At 40.3% G+C, this 21,572-nt stretch overlaps 1 protein-coding gene and 1 non-coding gene across 2 annotated transcripts in view; one reads left to right on the top strand and one right to left on the bottom strand.

Annotated features, from left to right (window-relative positions):
• The window catches only part of Vmn2r23 (vomeronasal 2, receptor 23), a 39,419-nt gene extending 33,259 nt beyond the window's left edge, over positions 1–6,160 (top strand). The window contains exon 6 of the mRNA NM_001104638.1: positions 5,268–6,160. Within this exon, the coding sequence (NP_001098108.1) occupies positions 5,268–6,160 (893 nt within the window). The remainder of the gene's footprint in view (positions 1–5,267) is intronic.
• On the bottom strand, positions 807–933 carry Gm22724. Its single transcript, XR_003956639.1, has one exon. It is a non-coding gene; the product is annotated as a small nucleolar RNA SNORA17 (small nucleolar RNA).
• Positions 6,161–21,572: the final 15,412 nt, after the last annotated feature.

Raw genomic sequence — 21,572 nt, forward strand, 5'->3', positions numbered from 1 at the left:
GAGGGTATCTCTCCCTCATCCTACTCTACTGCAGAGACAGTAGGTAGGGCTATGCCTCCCATGGTGGGGATCATGACTGATCTGTTACTCCAGAGGTGTGCAGGGCCCACACTCCTGAGTAATACATCTGGCCAGGGATGGAGTCAGCTCTCCTGTTTTCATGTCCCCAGGGCCAGCTCTTCCACACTGTCTAGGTGAGGGATGGGGCTATTTCTTTACACCCCTCAGACATCAAGATACTCTAAGTGGCATGCCAAACCAGAATCATCAGCCTGGCCTTGGTAAAAGATTTCTTCTGCATCAGGACCTAAACAGAGTACCAGGTGGTAAAACCTTGTTCCTGATGGTTGTTTATCACTACCCTCCAGTCTCCAATTCTACCTAAATTCTGTGTGTCCATACCTTCTTTCTCTTTTTCTTGTCCAGTTTTCTACCACCTAATTGCTCCTGTTCATGGTGCCCTGGATCTCTTCGTGTCTAAAGTGGTCTCCAGAGTGATCTCAAGACCTGTTTCCTGCTCGTGCTTTATGGTGCCAGGAAAGCATTATCTCTGGCATGGTCTGCCCCCTCCCCAGCCCTGCACAGTGCTGGACTCATGGTTATCTCTCTGTCCCCAGGCTAGCTTCCTGTCCAGATCCAATGGGATCAGTCTGGTCGTCATTTTGTGCTTTTTCCTCATCAGGACTGTGAGGTTCAGTCCAAGAAACAGTTCTTTTAGTCTCTGGCTTACTCCTGGTCCTCGGAGCCATTGTACTTTCTGTAGTTCTGGACTGGTGGTCTCTCGAGCTCTCTATTTTCAGGGGCAGACTGTTAGGCTATTAATCATAGGTCAGAACACTGAAGGTCTTTTTTTTTTTTTGTCTCTCTCTTCTCTGCCACATCCTGATGCAGAAATGACACAGCAGCCACACTTGCAACCCTTCTAGGAGCTGGCCTTGCTCTGTTCTATGATGAACTGCAAATACCACCATTTTCTCAGAGAAGCAATATATTGATAGATAACAAGACAAGAAAATATATCTACCTCTGTGGAGCAATGGGCTATGCACAGACAGCCTAATCTCCAGTCAAGCTGAGGTCTGAACCCCGGTGAAACCCGTTGGGTGTTAATTCCCACCTTCATGGGATAGTAGGTGTTTCCTCATATCTCCTGGACCCCTGGCTCCTGTCGAAGTTGCTGCCCCTATAGACCCCACAGGAGAGTCTTGTGGCTTTCAGTCACCTACACAAAGTCCCAAGCTTCTGACCTTCAGGCTAGACTACTCTCAGGTACCTAACAACAACAAGATATCAAGCCCACTACAAGAGGGGCTGCTTGGCCTCTCCTCACATTCTTCAGCTTTTACATTTCTTTCTCTCCCTCTTACTAAGATTTTCCCTCTCTCTCTTTAAGCTTTCTGACTCTCTAGCCTTCTTTCTCTCTATGCTTTTCCCCCTTCTCTCCTCTTGGCCATGGCCAGTCTCTCTCTTTCTACCTTTTCTCTTTCCCCCTGCCTTTCTACAATAAAGCTCTAAAATCAAAGACTGTCTCTGTTCATCAAGTCCCGCTGTGCCTGGACGATGAGATAGGCCTTCTAACAAGCCACTAACAAGCCACTTCTAACCTCCGGATGGAAAGCCTTCCTGTGTTCCAGCCACAGACCAGACTTAGGACTCTCGCATGTGTGGGAACCTCTCTCCCTCTGCCCTCTTCCCAAATCTCTGGGCCTAGAGTGTCACCCTGGGGCCCTTATTCTGTTCTCAGCTCCTCTGCAGTATCCAGTGTATCCAGCGTGGGATACCAGAGACTGAGAACATGGTACTGAGGGCTGCCCCTTGTCCACCCCTTATCGTGTGGGGTCAGTGACTTCACACAGCCAGATGCCCACCTGGGGCTGCCTGGAAAGCATCCGGCAGTCTTCCCGTGTCTGCCTGCCCAGAGCACAGGAACTCTGGCCTTACACAGGCTCTCTCCCTCCCTCTTCTTCCACTATACCCACAGCCTCCATACCTCATACTTTCTAGGAATACCATCTCTTTAAAGTTCCTTTAGTTTTACCTAATATGCTGTGACAATCTTTCCCTCTTCACCTCATAGCAGTATTTTCTGTGCCATCAACAGAAGGCTTGGTGTTTCCCAGTATATGTGCTCGAATCTCTTTTTCTTCATATTCTTACATCTACCAAGTATTGAAGTACATTATCCTTGAACTTCAATACTTATACTTTTCATAATCTTGAATGATATTTTTATGTGCTATGTCTTAAAATACTAATTTTGAAAAAGCAATTTGCAATTTTGCAAGTTTCTATTTACTGTAAATAAGGAACTTTGGGGTGATATAATCCCCTAGTACTAAATAATTCTGAGAAAAATATTTCTCTCATTATCTTGCATTTAGCACATTTTGTGCTGGGAATACAACCCAAACCCTTATATATGTTAGGAATGTGCTCTAAATGGATACTCAGCTGTGTCCACAGGTCATGCATTTACCACTATAAAAATGTTTCATTGTGTGAACTAAATTCAATCTGGCTTACAATATACCTTTTTTATTGGATATTCAATGTTATCCCCTTTCCCAGTTAACCCCTTATCCCATTCTCCCTCCCCCTGTTTCTATAAGAGTGCTCCCAATCCACCCACCCACACCTACCTCACCGCCCTGGCATTCCCTTACACTGGGACATCAAGCCTTTAGAGGACTAAGAGCCTCTCCTCCCATTGATACCAGATAAGGCCATCCTCTGCCACATATGCAGCTGGAGCCATGGGTTGCTCAATGTGTACTCTTTGGTTGATGGCTTCGTTCCTGGGAGCTCAGGGGTGGGGGGTCTGTTTGGTGTATATTGTTCTTCCTATGGGGTTGCAAGCCTCTTATGCTATTTTCCTTAACTCCTCCACTGGGGTCACTGTGCTTAAGACAATGTTTAGCTGCAAGTATCCACATCTGTATTTGTCAGGCAGAGCCTCTCAGGAGACATCTATGTCAAGCTCCTGTCAGCAAGCACTTCTTGGCATCAGCAATAGTGTCTGAGTTTGGTGACTGTTTATGGGATGGATCCCTAGTTGTGGCTTTCTGTGGATGGCCTTTCCTTCAGTCTCTGCTCCATATTTTGTCCACTTATTTCCTTTAGTCAGGAGCAATTCTGGGTTAAAAATTTGGAGGTGAGTGGGTGACCCCATCCTTCAACAAAGGGCCTTGCCTAACCTCTGGATATCTTCTCTACAGGTTCTTTCTTCCCTTTGTTTGGTATTTCAGCTAATGTCATTCCCTTTGTGTTCTGGGAAACTCTTGCTTTCCTGGCATCTGGGACTTTGTGGTGGCTACCACCAGTTCCACATCTCCCATTGCTACACACCTCTGGTCAATTTTCTGACATTCTAACTATCATCCCTGTCTCCTCCCATACCTGATCCTGTCCCTATTTTCCCCTCCCCCTCAATAGATGCAAATTTGCATTCTATGTCCCACTGGCTTTACAGTGGCTGCGAATAGTTCATCATATGCTTTTTAGAACATTTCATCTATGCTCTTGTAGGAGTAAACCAGTTTTATTTTCTGTGTATCATTTTTCTTCAAACCACCAATGTCTAGCTACTTATATCAAATGATATATTCTTCAAAATTAAAGGGAAGAATGAGCTGAACTGATAATCAAGCACCTTGACTTTGAATCATGACTAAAAAGAATCCACTATCCCTGAAAACAACCTCTGTATGCCACTGGAAAAACCTGGTTTGAACCACTCTTTGAAGAGATAGTAACAGTACAGAATGATCAATACTTTACTGGTATGTTTAGAAACATTTTTGTGACTTATAAACTCACAAATGAATATGTGTGTGTTGTGTGTGTGTGTGTATGTGTGTGTGTGTGTGTGTGTGTGTGTATGTGTGTGTGTGTGTGTGTGTGTGTGTGTGTGTTTGTGTTTGTGTGTGCAATAACAGGAAAATTATATTAATAGCAGGATTCTTTACTCATATGTAATTTCTTCAGTCTTGCCAGGAAAGGCAAATCCATGTTCACTTTACTGTCCATAGTGACACCATCTCCTGCTGTTTCTTAGCTTCTCCTAGATGTCTCCTATCACCTTCCATAATAACAACCAAGAACTTGCAGGGATAAGAGCACCAGGATCACTGCAGTAGAGAAGGCAGAAAGGTCATAAGAGCCACAGAGATGATATCTATAGGGAAGCAGAATTTGTCAGACATGACAGGGTTAGTGATCACATAAACTCACAGAGGCATGCAGTAGATTAATCCACATCTAGCCTCACAAAATACCAGCATGGAGAGGGGACAGGATCACATACTCTCACCCCTCGCTTAAAGATATTAGCAGTTGATGGCTGCTGGAGTGAGAGAGTGAGGTTTGTTTGTTCGTTTTTTTTTCTTTTTTTATTAGATATTTTCTTCATTTACATTTCAAATGCTATCCCCTAAGCCCCCTATACCCTACCCCCCCCCCACCCTGCTTCCCAACCCACCCACTCTTGCTTCCTGGTCCAGGCATTCCCCTGTACTGGGGCATAATCTTCGCAAGACCAAGGGCCTCTCCTCCCACTGATGGCCAACTAGACCATCCTCTGCTACATATGCAACTAGAGACACAGCTGGTCCTTATAGAATGCCCATGTTATAGTAGATTGCCCTACAGTGATGTGAATATAGGCAGCATAAAGTGAACAATGATGGCTAACCAAAAAAAAAAAAATCAAGTAAAGTGGGGAGAAAAAATGTTGAAGGGGAGAGAGATGTATTTTCAGGGGGAAAATGGTGATAGATTTGATTTAAACACATGATATGCATGTATGTTATTCTCAAGTAATAAACAATTTTAATAAATTACGAGCATGAAAAGACAAATAGTAAAAGCTTCAAAATTCCTCTTTCTTAAAAGCTTAATTTTCTTTTTCCTTTACATATAATCAAATATAATATTCATGTTGTCTGATTTCCACTAAACATCATTTGTACATTTCTGATGTTCTCATATTGTTCAAGTCCACTAACTTTCTGAATATATTATATAGATATAATGTATCTGTATAATATACAATATATTATATTATATTTCTGAATACAGTGTACCTGTATTATACTACCATGAAAAAAAATAATTTATTCATCTATTGATTTCAATATTATGGCACAGTGACTATAACCAGGGACCTTTCCTTTAAAATTCAACAATTGTTCTGTAGAAGATATATGTCTCATATGTGTAGCTGGAGACTGATGGGTGGAATATAATAAACCAATCTGCCTCATTTTCAGATATGGATCAGTGCATCAAGTGTCCTGAAGATCAGTATCCAAATAAACAGAGGAATCAGTGTCTCCCTAAAATTATGGCCTTTTTGTCCCATGAAGATACTCTGGGAGCTCTTTTGGTCTGCACGGCCATTAGTTTATCTGCATTTGCAGCCATGATTTTAGGATTATTTATCCATTATCGGGATACACCCATTGTCAGAGCAAATAACAGAAATCTCAGTTATCTCCTCCTAGTTTCTCTGATGCTCTGTTTCTTTTGCTCATTAATATTCATTGGCCAACCTGGAACAGTCACTTGTGTCTTGAGACAAATGATTTTTGGGGTTGTATTTTCCATTGCTGTTTCTGCTATCTTGGCAAAGACCTTTATTGTAGTTGTGGCCTTCAAGTCCATCAAACCACGAAGCACCTTACAAATGTGGATAGTGACTCGACTCTCAATCACTATAGTCTGCTGTGGTTCCATCATTCAAGTGTGCATCTGTGCAGTCTGGCTGGGAACATATCCCCCTTTCCCTGATGTTGACATGCACTCAGAGTTTGGTCACATCATCCTCTGTTGTAATGAGGGGTCCACCCTTGCATTCTATTGTGTTCTGGGCTACTTGGGCTTTCTGGCCAGTCTCAGCTTGCTTATTGCTTTTCTGGTGAGAAGGCTACCTGACAGCTTCAATGAGGCAAAAACAATCACATTCAGCATGCTGGTTTTCTGCAGTGTGTGGATTTCTTTCATACCCACTTACCTGAGCTCCACAGGCAAAACCATGGTGGCTGTGGAAATATTTTGCATTCTGGCCTCCAGTGCTGGCTTACTGGGATGCATGTTTCTTCCCAAATGTTATGTGATCCTACTGAGGTCAGGTGACCACTCAAGAAAGAAGGTTTTTAAATAAATTCCTTCTTAAGACAAAGTAATTTATTGTGATTTGTGTAAAAATTAACCATATTGGAATATTCAAAAGAATATTGTGAAGTCAATGCATTTCACTAAACAATGGCATCTGACTCTGCAATCCTTGGAGCCAATTAGACACAGTGAACCAAGCCATCACAGGCTACATCGTTGCCTACTAGTGGTGACTTTTGGTGTGTCTACTCGATGTTCCTTTAAATCACAGTTTTTTCTTTTTTTTGAACAGAAGGTGACAGGACTGGGAAAGATTAAGTTTAAGAGTGAGAGTACCTCATTTGTGTGGAAACAAAAGAAACAGATGTTTAAAATGTGATTCTTCTTTGTTAGTCATACACAGGGTGACTGTATATTTAATAGAAGTTAATTTCAATGAAATCATGTTTTTAACAGAAATATCATGGTCTCTGTTTCTCCCTTCTGAAAGGCCTGACAAAGACATCAATATAGCATGTAAGTCTCACAGTCTTGGGAGTATTTTGTGCTCTTCTCTTTGCTCAGGTGCAACAACATGGATGAGAGCTTAGGAAGAGTCTCAGGGGAAACACAGACAGGTTTACCCTGAGGGTGTCCAAAACAATAGCAGATAGAGTCTCCAGAGAGAGAGGAAACAGCCTCTAAGGGTAGTGCATTTTCTATTAGAGTTAGGAGTTTCTAATTGTCTTTGCATAGTGATAGCTGACATCACTTATAGCCACTGGAATCTATTCTCAAGGTGGGAATGGATCTGATGGTAGATGTGGGCATGGAGGAGAGGTATAAGGCAATGGATTCAACAGAACATGGAGAATTATAGAATCATGCATCATAGACCATGAGAGTTTTCAGGTATTTTCTTTTATCTAGCTAAGGACGTATTTTAAACATGATTACCATATCATGCCCAAGTCAAACTCAAGTTGGAGTTTGTAACATTGTGAGAAATTACGGCTCAACCATGGCCAAAACCTGCACAGAAATGGCTCCATGGCCAAAGTGGTTTTTTTTAATTATGTTTTAGAAGAAGACTTCCTTGTGTCTTCTTTAGTCTTTAAATCAAGAATATGTTTACACACTGTAATGTTGGATTTGGTACTACTATAAGATCAAGAAACATTTAAGGTATTCTGAGTCTATTTTGTCTCTCAGATATTGCTTATCTTTCACTTATGTAAACCTATGTCATACTAGACTGAGTTCCTTTTATTTGGCCATAAAACCTCACAGAAGTTTCCATTGGAATCTGCTTTAATATTGGTATAATGAAGTTTATTCCAAATGTATTACTTGATGGGCATAGAAACACTTGTGTTAAAAGTGTGAAACTATATACTCATGGGGTCTTACCACTTTAAAGAAGAAGACACTCCTCTATGAACAGATGGCAGGCAGATTGACACCATGAGTATAAAGAAATCCATGTTTTCTAGAGCCAGTTTCTTTCTTAAAGCCTTGTACCATCATGTTGTAAACCAAACACAGCACTGACAGACAGATAAATACTTGAGGCATAGTTCCAGATGAATAGCAGAATCTCACATTCTGTTGTAGCTTATCTGAAAGATTAAATAACTATTAAGTAATTGAATGTGCAGACATTCAATTGTGTTGTAAATGGTCAAATTGTGGCAATCACTGTATGGTTAATGGAGACTATTCATTATCGAGTAATCTCTCCAAAACAGTACAAATTTACTGCTTGATTTTGACTTATAAGTTCATGGAGTAATAATGTATTAAACTCTCATAATTGTTTTAAAAAATTCTAATTATATAAACAATCATTTTGAACCACTTTCCTTAAGAAATATTGTAATGGTTCAAGCCCAGTTCTTTTCTTCTTCAAGCATGTTTCCTTCATTGCAGTACTCCGGAGGGAAGCCTCATTGTAAGCTTTGTGTTGATTTCTTTGCTCTGTCTTAAACAGTTATTTCCATTCCTACGTTATACATTTTATAATTTCCCATTTTTAGTCTTATGTAAATATGGCATACTTCGTGTATTCTCTGATTTACTGCTTTCCTTAAGCCTGCTTCAGGAGTTTACACATGTAGTGGTCTATTGTGTAGCTGTATTTAGTCTTCTCCACTGATGAGTATTACATCTCTGTGCATAGAATTATTTCAATGAGCACCAGATCCTCTTCATGATAGAAATTGGAACTTTTATCATTTACTTATTGCAAGTGAAGATTCTTCTAGTTCTAGGTTAGTCTACTGGTATGTACGCATACGGATTATCTAGAATTTCACTTTATAATCTTTGTTGGAATGAGAAATGATAATGTGTCAGTACCTACCAAATTATTTTCTAAATTATATTTGTATGGTTAGGGCCTTAATACAGTTTCTAAAAGTTGCAATCTGTACAAATTACTTATTGTTTGTCACTCTTACCTTTTATTAACTTGTGATAAGAAAATTATATTTCATTTTGTATTAGCTTACACTGAACTGATGAGTAATCAGATATCAATCCATGCTTTTTGGGAAAGTCACACAGTGATATAGAAATAGTTTTCTTTTTTCAGCCCATCTAGCCTTTTCTGGACTTCCTCAATATCTCAATTAATGTTCTCTTTTCATGGCTGTTCTGGCTTAATCCTTTAACATTTTCTTCTCCTTGGTCTCTATCTGCTGTCTCACAGGATGTAAAAATAAATAGTATTATTCAATGCTTAACTTCTCTTAAATTCTACTTTAAATTTTATTTGAGGGAAAGAGCATATGATTATCTCTATGAATAACTTTAGCCTCCAAGTTTCTTAATACGGTTCTGTATTGATTCTTAATAAAGTTTTTGAAAAAATATGACCTGGTGTTTTCAGAAGTCATCTTCTATCTTAGTGGGAAGCTTTTTGAATTTCTGTTAGAGTTCAAGTACAGGGCACATATGCTCTGTACTTCCATTGCTCCTTAGCACTGAATTAGAGACAGGAACCATTGCATCCTTTGTCTTTTTAAAACATCTTCATATACATACATACTCCATGTTGAACACATCTAACTTTCCCCTCTGTTCAGTCCTCTAGTTTTCTGGGCCAGATTGCTCTCTATGATGTTTAGGTCTTATCATTACAATTTACAATTACAAAAATATTAATTTGCATACAGTACTAATACTTATATTTTAATATTAATTTTATTGTAATGTTGCTTGTTCTAGTAGTGTGAAGGATGTCATGGAATTTGTATTGAGTTACACAGAAGCTGTAGATTTCTTTTGGTACAATAATTGTTTTTTCAATAGTATGCCCTCCAATACATGAGTGTAACAGGTCTTTCCACACTTTGGTGCCTTCTTTAATTTTTTTTAATGCTTTAAAGTATTTATTATAGAAGTCTTTCACTTTCTTGGTTAGTTTCAGTCAAAGATATGTGTTTTTGGAAATTTATTTTTTAGGAATGTTTTCTTAATTCATTTCTCAGTGTATTTGTTATTGGTTAAAAAGAATATAATTTTTTAAAATATCATGTTTGTGTCTTGATAATTTGCTGGACTTTTTAGAAAATCTAAATGGGGTAGAGTTTTAGGATTTGGCATTTAGACAATCATGACATCTGCAAATGAGGACATGCTGGCCTCTAACTCACCTGTTTGTATTCCTTTTATTGTTTTCTCTTGTCTTATTCATAAAGCTTCATGATCAATAGGAGCAGAGAATACAGACACCTGTTTGTTTATTCCTGATTTTATGAGAAATGCTTGAAGTTCCCACCATTCTCTATGATCTATAGATAATTAGCTTTATATTTATTATTCTTAGCCTTTATTTTGTTGAGGATTTTTTCCTTCTCTTTTGAGTTTCTTCAGTGCTTTTACCATGAAGGAGTGCTTCAATTTTATCACATCCTTTATTATTTTTATTTAATTAGTTGTTTGTGGGATTTCTGTGCATGAGTTCAAGTACTCCACTTCTTGGGGATCTGACACACTCTTCTCACCTCTTTGGGAACTAGACAAGGGATAGGCAAAACATACAAACATACATACATACATACAGACAGACAAACAGACCGGCGGACAGATATATATACACAAGTAAAATAAAAATGAATTAAGATCAGCAAGAAAAAAATCAAGGCATGGTAGTACCCATATTTTACCCCAGCACTTGGGAAGAAGAGATATATTGGTCTCTATAAATTCATGGCCAGCCTAGTCTACATACTGAGTTCTAGGACAGCCAAAGCTGCATGTAAGACAGTGTGCAATATTTGGGCATCACCCACATTTTCTCATAGCTTTTTCTCAGTTTATTTCCTGCTATGTAGCAGACAAGAACAGTGTGGAGACTGCTTGCTTGAAAGCTTATTAATGTGTTTTTTTTTAAAGGAGAAAAAAACATTTTTGAGTCAATGTATTGCCATAATGAGTATCTTTGGCTAGCCCTGATCTCACTATGTAGACCAAGCTGGCCTTAAACTCACTGATACCTGCCTCCCACTGTCTCCAAAGTTCTGGAATGAAGGCATTTATTATGAAGAAAGAAAATACCTAGAAGCATAGTAATTGTAAAAGAAATCACAGAATTACATGTGTTGATAAATAATACAAAAGTTCATCTGGAAAATCTAACATAAATCATGATAAGACAATCAGTAATGGGATCCAAATTATAAAAAAAAGTCAAATTATCTATATGTGCAGACAATATGACAATATAAAATAGGGACTCCAAATATTCTCTGAGAGAACAGATTCAGCTGATAAACAGCTCCAGCAAAGTGGCTAGAAACACAGTTAACTCTATTGGATGTAGAATTGGTGAAAATCTTTTCCAAATCTGTTGGTGCCCTTTTTGTCTTATTGAAAGTATCCTTTGCCTTACAGAAGTTTGCTATTTTATGAAGTCTCACTTGTCAATTCTTGATTTTACATCGCAAGCTATTGGTGTTCTGTTCAGGAATTTTTCCCTTGTGCACCTATGTTTGAGGCTAATATCCGATATATGCAAAGAATTCAAGAGGTTAGACTGCAGAGAAACAAATAACCCTATGAAAAATAGGATATGGAGCTAAACAAAGAATTCTCAACTGTGGAATACTAAATGGATAAGAAGCACCTAAAAAAAAAAAGTTCAACATCCGTCATCAGGGAAGTGCAAATCAAAACAACCGTGAGATTCAACCTCACACCAGTCAGAACAGCCAAGATCAGAAACTCAGGTGAAAGCAGATGCTGGAGAGGATGTGGAGAAAGAGGAACACTCCTCCATTGCTGGTGGGATTGCAAGCTGGGACAACCAATCTGGAAATCAGTTTGGTGATTCCTCAGAAAATTGGACATAGTACTACCTGAGGACCCAGCTGTATCACTCCTGGTCATATACCAAGAAGATGGTCCAGCATGTAATAAGGACACACACTCCACTATGTTCATAGCAGCCTTATTTAGAATAGCCAGAAGCTGGAAAGAACCCAGATGCCCCTCAACAGAGGAATGGATACAGAAAATGTGGTACATTTACACAATGGAGTACTGCTCAGCTATTAAAAAGAATGAATTTATGAAATTCCTAGGCAAATGGATGGACCTGGAGGGCATCATCCTGAGTGAGGTAACCCAATCACAAAAGAACTCAAATGATATGTACTCACTGATAAGTGGATATTAGCCCAGAAACTTAGAATGCCCAAGATATAAGATACAATTTGTGAAACACATGAAGCTCGGGAAGAACGAAGACCAAAGTGTGAACACTTTGCCCCTTCTTAGAATTGGGAACAAACACCCATGGAAGGAGTTATAGAGACAAAGTTTGGAGCTGAGACAAAAGGATGGACCATCTAGAGACTGCCATATCCAGAGATTCATCCCATAATCAGCCTCCAAATGCTGACACCATTGCATACACTAGCAAGATTTTGCTGAAAGGACCCAGATATAGCTGTCTCTTGTGAGACTATGCTGGGGCCTAGCAAACACAGAAGTGGATGCTCACAGTCAGCTATTGGATGGACCACAGGGCCCCCAATGGAGGAGCTAGAGAAAGTACCCAAGGAGCTAAAGGGATCTGCAACCCTATAGATGGAACAACAATATGAACTAACCAGTACCCCCAGAGCTCGTGTCTTGTTCCCATTTCTAAGAAGGGGCAAAGTGTCCACACTTTGGTCTTCGTTCTTCCCGAGCTTCATGCGTTTAGCAAATTGTATCTTATATCTTGGGTATCCTAAGTTTCTGGGCTAATATCCACTTATCAGTGAGTACATATTGTGCGAGTTCCTTTGTGATTGGGTTACCTCACTCAGGATGATGCCCTCCAGGTCCATCCATTTCCTTAGGAATTTCATAAATTCATTCTTTTTAAAAGAAAGTAAACATCCAAGGATGTGGTGAAAACACAGATATGCAGGGACAGAGATGAAACAGAGATGAGGGGAATTGCCAACCAACGACTTCCAAATTGAGACCAATCCCATAGGCAAGCACCAACCATGACATTATTAATGGTATTCCTTTATGAATGCAGACAGGAACCTAACACAACTGTCCTCTGAGTGACTCCACCCAGCAACTAATTGAAAGAGATTCATAAACTCATAGCAAAACATAAGCTGAACCTTGGGGAATCTTATGGAAGAGTTGACAGAAAGATTGAAGAACACAAATAGGATAGGTTCTCCATAGGAAGAACATAGTAGTCCACTAATCTGGAGCATTGGAGGTCCCAGAGACTGAATCACTATGCAGAGTGAGCATGGGTTTGGACCTAGGCTGCCTGCACAAGTGTAGCCAATAAGCATCCTGGTCTTCAACAAATGGAGCAGGGTCTATCCCTGAGACTGTTACCTTCCTGCCTGCCTGTGGATCCTGTGCCACTAATGTATGACTTATTCTGTCCTCAGTGAGAAAGTATCTGCATAGTCCCACAGCAAAGTTGGGGAAGTTCTTGGTGTGTTGACTCACAATGTGTGGCTTCCCCTTCTTAAAGGAGGAGGAGGTGGAATGGAAAAAGGACTTGCATGAAGGGGAACTGGGAGGAGAGGAAGGGCTAATATTGGGATGTAAAGTGAATAAATAAAGAAAGTTAATAGAAAACATTTTATCTAGTCATTTACTATATATATATATATATATATATATATATATATATATATATATATATTATACACCTATGTATTTATGTACTATTTAGCATTAATATTAGAATTAATATCTGCTGTTTATATAAAAATGCTTAGAACTGATTGTCCAACTCACAGAGATGGTATGTTCTGTGCTATTGTTAACTTTTTGTGTGTGAACACACTGAAAGAGATGATGGCTTTCCATCAGTGGATGGCACACTACCTTCAGGTCATTTTGCAACACTCAAACTAGGTCTGCACTTGTGCATGTGCACAACAGGCTTGCATTAAACAAGACCTCAAAGAAGACAAGAACTTATTTTCACTTTAGTTTATCCTGAGAAAACTTTCCATCCTTTAAAAACAATGCTACCTATGCTAATGTTTGTTAATGAATAAAAAATATTCAGTATTCTTCACGTTACAATTTCCATATACATTTCCAGTAGACATCATGAGAAAGTTGCTACCTATGTATAATACACACAGAGACACACAAGCACACACACACACACACATACACATGTACACACAGAGTCTTTCTCTCTCTCACACATACACACACACACACACATGTACACACAGAGTCTCTCTCTCTCTCTCTCATACACACACACACACACACACACACACCATTTCCCCTGTTTCGCACTTTGTATCGCGTGTATCCTTCCATCACTGTCTCTAAACTCCTTCAGCACCATATGATTCCACATGGTTCTGCTTTACTTTTGTGCAACTTGTAGTGTCTCCAGGTTACAAACTCACAACGAAATATTCAGAGCTACGATGCAAAAGGAAGAGAGAAATCGTGTTGCTTTGGCCTCTCTGGGTCTTGGTTTCCTTGATAAATATAATATTTTCTAGTTACATCCATTTATCTGCATTTGTTTTCTTTCTATTGTCTCCTAGCTAATGCCAGTTCCTCTCTGAAGTACAGTATTTTCTGTAGAGTTCATTTGGTGGATATACATTCTTTTCCCTGCTTATACTGTGGAAAGGTTTTTTTGTTTTTTCTTCTTTCTCCTTCAACTATGGCAGTCAGTTTCCTGTGTACAGTTAGATTGGCATGCATAGTTCCTTATTCAAATCTTTATATTTCTTTCTCTCATACAATATTTCCTGACCACAGCATCACCTCTAGTACCACCTAGTACCCTGCATACCTCCCTTCTCTTCCATTTATACTTGCTGATGTTTTTCTCCTAAGAGCAGGCCTCCCAGGGCATCAACTCAATACTACAGAAGAAGATTGAATAAGACATAATCCTCCCAGTCAGGGTGGACAAGGCAACCTGGTAGGAGGAAAAAGCAGGCAACAGAGTCAGAGACACCACCATTCCCATTTCAACAATTAGGTAAAATCTTTTTAACAGACTACTGTCTTCTAACATCCACAACAGCTAAGAATGTCATCAAATAACATCGGAAATCTGTTTTTTTAAAACCTGAATTTTACATCTTTTGCTCTAACATGTCTACCTTGTTTTGCTACTAATATATTTGACAATTACCTTAATCTATGCTTTGTTGGTGGTGTGTTATATAACTGTAAAAGTTCATATCCTCCATTCCATGTAGAAATACATTATTTTAGGGTAACATGAATTCATGGTCCTAAGGTACAGTCACTCATATATGGATCATAATAAACTGCTTCTTATTCCCTTTGAGAGAAAAGATAGTTTACCTTGAAAGTTTCTATTCTGGTTTTAAGATACATTATAGAACCATAGTCACTAAAACAGCATGTCACTGGCATAAAAGCAGATACTGAAATTAATGGAACATAAAAGAAGATCCAAATATGGAGATACAGAACTACAGCTACCTGATATTTGGCAGATACATAAACAATACTTACTGGAGAAAATGCAGCTTTTTATTAACTGATCTTAAAAAACAGAATATCCATATATTGAAGAATTAAGCTAGATACATATCTCTAAATCTAAAAAAAAAAAAGTCAGTTTTAAACGGATCAGAGTCTGCAACTTATAACTTGACACTTGCAAATTGCTACAACAGGAACTAAGTAGAATTTCAACAGATAGGCTGCCTTTCAAGATGTGAGTTCACACACCTATACCTAGGCAAACCCTTAGAGTTTTTGTTTTTCCATCATTTATATCTAATGCTTAAAGTTTTAGGTAAAGGGAAAGTGTAGTTTTCACTAGTAGATGAAAAGGCCATGGATGAATCCTTGAGGGCAGGCTGCTGTTCCCTGAAGCTAAGAATGTCATCAGATAACACTGGAAACCTGCCCCAGGATTATCTCTACTTTGCTCTAAAAGGTCCTACCAATATATTTGAAAAATGACTTGATTTGATTCACAGTTTGGTGTTTTTATCCTTGCTATGCTAATTTACATTTAATTACTTCCACGTAGAGATGTATATATTATCTGAGGACAATATGAATTCATACCTATAAAGGTGGATAAATATAAGAGAAAGGTGTACACAAATACATTTAGTTTCACAAGACACCAGATTATTCAGAAATAAAGAAATGAAAATCTAGATTTTGCTAAGTCTGAAGAAGAGGTACATTATCCTGGGGGAGGGGAGCAAAAATGTGCAATTCATGAAATCAAACACAACCTACTGCTAAGAAAGTAGGGGAACTTATAAGGCCTGTGTAGTCTTCTTTCAGGGATAGAGCCATTGAAACCTGAGAGTCTTGATGGGAAAATGGGGGGCAGGCTCATGGTTATGGCTTCTTTTAGTGAAGAAAGGTAGGTAAAAGGCAGGCATGTCCTCCTTGCTTTTGATACTTTCTGATTTTCCAAGGTGCCACATTGGTATTTTTAAATTATTATTATCCTTTTTTTTTAAATCTTATTCACCTTATATCCTGCTCACTGCCCTCGTCGGGGTGACCCCCTCCCACAATCCTTGCCCTATCCCTTCTGCTCTGAAAGAGTATGCCCTCATGATGCTTCAAATCTCTGAGATGCTAGGCATATCCTCTCCCTCTGAGGCCAGATGAGGCAACCCGTCTTGAAGAACATATTCAGGAGACAGGCAACAATTTTTGGGATAGCTCCCACTCTATTTGTTTGGGACCTACATGAAGCCCAAGCTGTACATCTGTTAAATATGTTCAGAGATCCTTAGATTCAGCCCCTTTATGATCTTTGATTGTGGTTCAGATTCTGAAAGCCCCATGGGGCCAGGTCAGTTGATTCTGTTTGTCTTCCTGTGAAGTTCCTTTCCCTGTAGGGGCCTCAATCTTTCATTCTATTATTCCATAAGAGTCCCAAACTTCATCTTCTGTTTGTCTGTGGGTGTCTTCCTCTATCTGAGTCAGTTGGTGGGTGGGGCCTCTCATAGGACACCCATGCTAGACTCCTGTCTGCAAATATAAGAGTATCATTAATGTTTTCAGGGATTAGTGCTTGTCTGTTGGATGGATATCAAGTTGTGCTAGTTAGTGGTTGGCCATTCTCTCAGTCTCTGCTCCATCAAGAATCCCTGCGTTTCTTGTAGACTGGATAAATATTTGGGTTGGTGTTTGTGGGTGGCTATGTGTCCCTAGCATTCCACCAGGGTTCCTGCCTGGCCACATGAGTCAGCATCCCCAGGGTCCATATACATAATGCTATGAGAAACAACTAAAGACGCTGCCCACTTACTCTTTGATGCCTCCCCTAATTCAGGTCACTTTCTCTTCCTGGAGATGCGTTCTTTGCCCCCCTTCTTTTTCATCTAGAATTCCATTCATTTTCATGGCCATCATGACATCCACTCTGCCCATCTTCACACCTGCCTCCAAACCACCCAACTCCCCTTCATGTCCCCTATCCCACACAGTTCCTTCCTGCCTTCGGCCTTCCACTACTATTCCATCCCTGGTTCCAAGGGAGCCACAAGCATCCTTGCTTGTGGCCTCCTTCCTGTCAATCTCCTTGGATTGGTTGCATGTAGCATGGACATCATTATCTTATAGCTAATATATACTTTTAAATGAATATATATCATTCATGTCATTTGGGGACTGAGTTACCTCACTCTATGTGATATTCTCAATATACATCCATCTACCTGCATAATTCATGGTGTCTTTGTTTTCCTTTTTTTTTAATTGGTTATTTTATTTATTTATATTTCAGATGTTATATCCTTTCCTTGTTTCCCCTCTGCAAACCCCCATACCATCCCCCATTACCCTACCTCTATGAGGATGCTTCCCCCAACATACCCACTCCTGCTTCACAGCCCTAGCATTCTTCTACAGTGAGACATCAGTCCTTCACAGGACCAAGGGCCTCCCCTCCCATTAGTGCCAGATAAAGCCCCTTCAGCTCCCTCAGTCCTTCCCCCTATTTCCTGCATTTAGGTCCCTGTGCTCAGTCCAATATTTGGCTCTGAGCATCTGCATCTGTATTGGTCAGGATCTGGTAGAGCCACAAAGGAGAAAGCTGTATCAGGCTCCTGTCAGCAAACACATCTTAGCCTCAGCAATAGTGTCCAGGTTTGGTGTTTGCATGTGGGATGGATCCCCAGTTGGGACTGTTTCTTGATGGCCTTTCTTTCAGACTCTGCTCCACTCTTTGTCTCTGTATTTTCTTTATATAGGAGCAGTTCTGGGTTCAAATTTTGGAGATGGGTGTGTGGTCCCATTCCTCAACTGGAGAGCCATGCCTAACATCTGGATAAGATGTCTGATCTCTACAGGATCTCCCTCCCCTTTGTGGGGTATTTCAGCTAATTTCATCCCCGTGGGTTCCTCTTGCTTTCCTGGCATCTGGGACTTTCTGGTTGCTACCCCCAGTTCTCTATCCACGAATCGGTATCTCAGTGCAATTTTCTGATCATCTGTACACCTTCTCCAACTCCTCCCATACCTGATTATTTCCCTCTTTTCACCTCCCCCTCTGTTACACCCAAGTCCCTCTCACCATCTACTTCCCTTGATTATTTTGTCCCCATCTACGTAGGACTGAAACATCCATACTTTGGTCTTGCTCTTGAACTTCATGTGGTCTATAAGTTGAATCATGGATATGCCATACTCTTTGCCTAATATCCACTTATCAGTGAGTACACACACCATGAATGTTCTTTTCTGACTGAGTTATCTAACTCAGGATGATATTTTCCAGATCCATCCATTTGCCTGTTCTTAAACGCGTTCTCACGACCGGCCAGAAAGAACGACGCTGCAACAGGATCCTTCTGCACACGTTTATTCAGTCCTGTTTCTTCTTGTTTATATCTCCCTTGTTTATATCTCCCTTGTTTTTTTTATCTCCCTTGTTTTTATATCTCCCCTGAACCCTGGGCCTCTCACTCTTTTATACTCTCTCTCATCCACGCACCGCAGGCCACGCCCCCTCGCCAGTCCTGAGGCTTCAGCTAATCAGGGCAGCAGGGGCAAATCTCCACCAAATTGGATTCACCTGTATCCTGGTACACCTGCGCAGCACTCAAGATGTTTGTGTCTTATATGAGGAAGTCAGGTGCAAGTCATATGACTTAGCTGCAGTCCCTGGCGCCTTTGGGACTGCCGCCACACCCGCTCCCCACAGCCTGTGAATTTCATGAATTCATCGTTTTTAATAGCTGATAGTACTCCACTGCATAAATATACCACATTTTCTGTATCCATTCCTCATTTGAGGGACATTTGGATTCTTTTTTTTTTAAAGGTCTCATGAAAATTTTTATTTATAGTAATACATCTTGGGTATATTTATAATATTTATGAATATCGATTATAATTATCCACTTTCCCTTTTTTCTTTTTTTTTCCATTTTTTTTTAGGTATTTAGCTCATTTACATTTCCAATGCTATACCAAAAGTCCCCCATACCCACCCACCCCCAATCCCCTACCCACCCACTCCCCCTTTTTGGCCCTGGCGTTCCCCTGTACTGGGGCATATAAAGTTTGCGTGTCCAATGGGCCTCTCTTAACAGTGATGGCCGACTAGGCCATCTTTTGATACATATGCAGCTAGAGTCAAGAGCTCCGGGGTACTGGTTAGTTCATAATGTTGTTCCGCCTATAGGGTTGCAGATCCCTTTAGCTCCTTGGCTACTTTCTCTAGCTCCTCCATTGGGAGCCCTGTGATCCATCCATTAGCTGACTGTGAGCATCCACTTCTGTGTTTGCTAGGCCCCGGCATAGTCTCACAAGAGACAGCTACATCTGGGTCCTTTCGATAAAATCTTGCTAGTGTATGCAATGGAGTCAGCGTTTGGATGCTGATTATGGGGTGGATCCCTAGATATGGAAGTCTCTACATGGACCATCCTTTCATCTCAGCTCCAAACTTTGTCTCTGTAACTCATTCCAAGGGTGTTTTGTTCCCACTTCTAAGGAGGGGCATAGTGTCCACACTTCAGTCTTCATTTTTCTTGAGTTTCATGTGTTTAGGAAATTGTATCTTATATCTTGGGTATCCTAGGTTTTGGGCTAATATCCACTTATCAGTGAATACATATTGTGTGAGTTCCTTTGTGAATATGTTACCTCACTCAGGATGATGCCCTCCAGGTCGATCCATTTGGCTAGGAATTTCATAAATTCATTCTTTTTAATAGCTGAGTAGTACTCCATTGTGTAGATGTACCACATTTTCTGTATCCATTCCTCTGTTAAGGGGCATCTGGGTTCTTTCCAGCTTCTGGCTATTATAAATAAGGCTGCTATGAACATAGTGGAGCATGTGTCCTTCTTACCAGTTGGGGCATCTTCTGGATATATGCCCAGGAGAGGTATTGCTGGAATTCCGGTAGTACTATGTCCAATTTCCTGAGGAACCGCCAGACTGATTTCCAGAGTGGTTGTACAAGCCTGCAATCCCACCAACAATGGAGAAGTGTTCCTCTTTCTCCACATCCACGCCAGCATCTGCTGTCACCTGAATTTTTGATCTTAGCCATTCTGACTGGTGTGAGATGGAATCTCAGGGTTATTTTGATTTGCATTTCCCTGATGATTAAGGATGTTGAGCATTTTTTCAAGTGCTTCTCTGCCATTCGGTATTCCTCAGGTGAGAATTCTTTGTTCAGTTCTGAGCCCCATTTTTTAATGAGGTTATTTGATTTTCTGAAGTCCACCTTCTTGAGTTCTTTTTTTTTTTCCATTTTTTATTAGGTATTTCGCTCATTTACATTTGCAATGCTATACCAAAAGTCCCCCATAGCCACCCACCCCCTCTCCCCTACCCACCCACTCCCCTTTTATGGCCCTGGCGTTCCCCTGTACTGGGGCATATAAAGTTTGCGTGTCCAATGGGCCTCTCTTTCCAGTGATGGCCGACTAGGCCATCTTTTGATACATATGCAGCTAGAGTCAAGAGCTCCGGGGTACTGGTTAGTTCATAATGTTGTTCCACCTATAGGGTTGCAGATCCCTTTAGCTTCTTTGGTACTTTCTCTAGCTCCTTCATTGGGGGCCATGTGATCCATCCAATAGCCGACTGTGAGCATCCACTTCTATGTTTGCTAGGCCCAGGCATACTCTGACAAGAGACAGCTATATCAGGGTCCTTTCAGCATAATCTTGCTAGTGTATGCAATGGTGTCAGCATTTGGAAGCTGATTATGGGATGGATCCCCGGATATGCTAGTATCTACATGGTCCATCCTTTTATCTCAGCTCCAAACTTTGTCTCTGTAACTCCTTCCAAGGGTGTTTTGTTCCCTCTTCTAAGGAGGGGCATAGTGTTCACACTTCAGTCTTCATTTTTCTTGAGTTTCATGTTTTAGGAAATTGTATCTTATATCTTGGGTATCCTAGGTTTTGGACTAATATCCACTTATCAGTGAATACATATTGTGTGAGTTCCTTTGTGAATGTGTTACCTCACTCAGGATGATGCCCTCCAGGTCGATCCATTTGGATAGGAATTTCATAAATTCATTCTTTTTAATAGCTGAGTAGTACTCCATTGTGTAGATGTACCACATTTTCTGTATCCATTCCTCTGTTGAGGGGCATCTGGGTTCCTTCCAGCTTCTGGCTATTATAAATAAGGCTGCTATGAACATAGTGGAGCATGTGTCCTTCTTACCAGTTGGGGCATCTTCTGGATATATGCCCAGGAGAGGTATTGCTGGATCCTCCGGTAGTACTATATCCAGTTTTCTGAGGAACCGCCAGACTGATTTCCAGAGTGGTTGTACAAGCCTGCAATCCCACCAACAATGGAGGAGTGTTCCTCTTTCTCCACATCCACTCCAGCATCTGCTGTCACCTGAATTTTTGATCTTAGCCATTCTGACTGGTGTGAGGTGGAATCTCAGGGTTGTTTTGATTTGCATTTCCCTGATGATTAAGGATGTTGAGCATTTTTTCAGGTGCTTCTCTGCCATTCGATATTCCTCAGG

The sequence above is a fragment of the Mus musculus genome, chromosome 6, assembly GCF_000001635.26.
Source record: "Mus musculus strain C57BL/6J chromosome 6, GRCm38.p6 C57BL/6J".
Classification (NCBI taxonomy): domain Eukaryota; kingdom Metazoa; phylum Chordata; class Mammalia; order Rodentia; family Muridae; genus Mus; species Mus musculus.